The sequence below is a fragment of the Merops nubicus genome, unplaced genomic scaffold, assembly GCF_000691845.1.
Source record: "Merops nubicus isolate BGI_N331 unplaced genomic scaffold, ASM69184v1 scaffold1159, whole genome shotgun sequence".
Classification (NCBI taxonomy): Eukaryota; Metazoa; Chordata; class Aves; order Coraciiformes; family Meropidae; genus Merops; species Merops nubicus.
In genome coordinates this window covers 13,755-16,079 of record NW_008628796.1, presented here as the reverse complement: position 1 = coordinate 16,079, position 2,325 = coordinate 13,755, and the positions used below count along the sequence as shown (strand labels likewise).

The 2,325-nt window shown below is 35.5% G+C and overlaps 1 protein-coding gene across 1 annotated transcript in view; it reads right to left on the bottom strand.

Moving 5' to 3' along the window:
* CUL4A (cullin 4A) overlaps nucleotides 1-2,325 on the bottom strand; it is a gene marked incomplete at its 5' end in the record, with an annotated part of 31,141 nt that overhangs the window by 15,277 nt on the left and 13,539 nt on the right. The window contains 2 exon segments of the mRNA XM_008946750.1: nucleotides 1-83; nucleotides 1,469-1,536. The exon segment at nucleotides 1-83 is cut by the window's left edge and continues 72 nt beyond it. Coding sequence (XP_008944998.1) covers nucleotides 1-83; nucleotides 1,469-1,536 — 151 coding nt within the window.

Sequence of the window (2,325 nt, the reverse complement as noted above, 5' to 3'; positions counted from 1 at the left end):
CTGCCCACCTTTTACCTAGGTGAACAGCTGGTATGTCTGAGTCAAATCTGATATTCTGTTTTCATCCAGCAGGTTATCAAGCCCTAAAAAAAAATAAATTAGAAGAAAGAGCACATTTGAAAACAGTTGCATAAATACAGTTAGAAATAAATGAGAAAAATCTCCAAGAAATACATCAAAAGACCCTCCAGTGTGCTTAAAAAGTATGAAATTTTAAAGACCAAATTTCTGAAGTTAACTGCCCCAAATTTAAAGGAAAGAGAAACACTTTGCAAGATTTTTTTTCCTGTGGATGGTGGTGAGCCATGGTTCTTGATTCAGAGTGTGCTGTGAATTGTCCATGGTCACATGAACACAAGACTACAAATTCCTTCCAAACAACTTCTGCCTGTATCAGTCCCCCCTGTGTGAGACAAGCTTTGGACTAACAAATGGAGATGTGAAGCATGTAACAGCTACATACCCATTTTTACATGTAAAACCATGATGAATGTGGTGCCAGTGTAATCAGAGACACATTGTCTGGTGTTGGTGACAGAGGCTTTAGTAATGTGGGAAGGTAGCATCAAAGATTTATGGCATTTTTAAATCCAGAAAGCTTGATTTCACATGATCAGTGTAGCTGACACCATACAGCTGTCCCACTTCACAAAATACACTCCAGTAATTCCAATTGCTGGAGTTAGATATATAATGCTGGAATAAAGGGTGTTAGGTGACAAAGGGTTTTCAATCACTGCTGGATAATCCCATTTTTTGCTATATTCTTAATATTAAAAATACTTCCACTGTGTATTATAACATAAAGGCAACTAATGTTCAACAATGTCCATACAGCTGTCCCACTTCACAAAATACACTCCAGTAATTCCAATTGCTGGAATTAGATATATAATGCTGGAATAAAGGGTGTTAGGTGACAAAGGGTTTTCAATCACTGCTGGATAATCCCATTTTTTGCTATATTCTTAATATTAAAAATACTTCCACTGTATAACATACAGAAAGGCAACTAATGTTCAAGAACAATGTCAGGTCAACTTTTTCCTGGTATTTTGAGATTTCCTGTCCTTCTGAAGTATCAGAAGAATGGATATACTTTAAATGTAAGACATCAGAACACAATTACTCAAATACCTGTGGTTGGTGTTCCTTGGGCACTGAACAGGGAATTAAGAAATGCTCATTTTAAGGTTTAAGTCCTAAGACCACTGCTGCAAGTCAATGGAGATTTAGGAGGTTTAGCAACCTTACCAATATGGGATTATATTTTAGATATTTGTTTCCACATACACCATTTACTTGTCACAGGGGTATAGAGCTCACAGGCTTGGCTTTCTGTATCTGTGGAGGTTTTTCCCATGGCTAATACACCTCCCTAATAAAACCTGTGGAGTTTATAGTGATTGCAGAGTATGAGAATCTGTTGCTTATCAGAGATTACAGTAATTTAGAAAAAAATAAATACCTTTTTGCAAAATAGCTGATAAGTGTTCTCCTAGTAGCTGTTTCTCCACACAAGCAATCAGTGGTTTCCTAAAGAAGGCAAGAAAAGTATATTAGAAGTATTACAGTATAAGGGAATTGCCACCTGTCATGGTATATTTGTGAATAACTGACATTAAAATTAAAAAAATCAAGAATTTTCTACTTAAATAAATTAAGGCAAGAACATGTAAGTGTGACAATAAACCATGGATCTAATTAATAAAGAAATCCAGACTTGAATACTAAGAGGCAAGTTCTTCCAGAGTAGAAGAGAGACACTTAAATACCTAAAAAGAGTAAAAAAAGCATTTCTGGGGAAAAAAAGTAAATTTGACATTTTCTTGGAAACATACAAAACAACAAACCAAAACCCTCCAAGGGTTTGAACTCCAAAGCAATGCAATACATGCTAGAGACTTTCAAACCTCCAATTTTTTTGCTGATAGTGTTATGCACCTAATAAGCAAACTGAGCTAAAACCACAAGACTTAAATTTGCAAAACAGTTTAAATTGGTCCTTGAAGTTTCCCTGCTTTTTACCACTAATGAAGTATTTGTTTGATATATTCACTCTAGGCAGGAGTGAAAAATGATGGAAGGTTTTCCTTTATAGTCTAAAAGAAGAAAAACCCCTGATGTGCAAAGGGATAATTAATTTCAATGCTTAAATTTCTACTGCTGCTTACAACATGCCAACAAATGACCAAACAAACATGTCTTTCCTATTTAAGCTTTATAAAATTGCTTCTCAGACCTTTAATTTAGGTTTTCTAGAAGAGAGGTGCTGCACACAGATTTGGAAAGGCTCAGAGGAGGGAAGAGGGATAATCAAGCTGT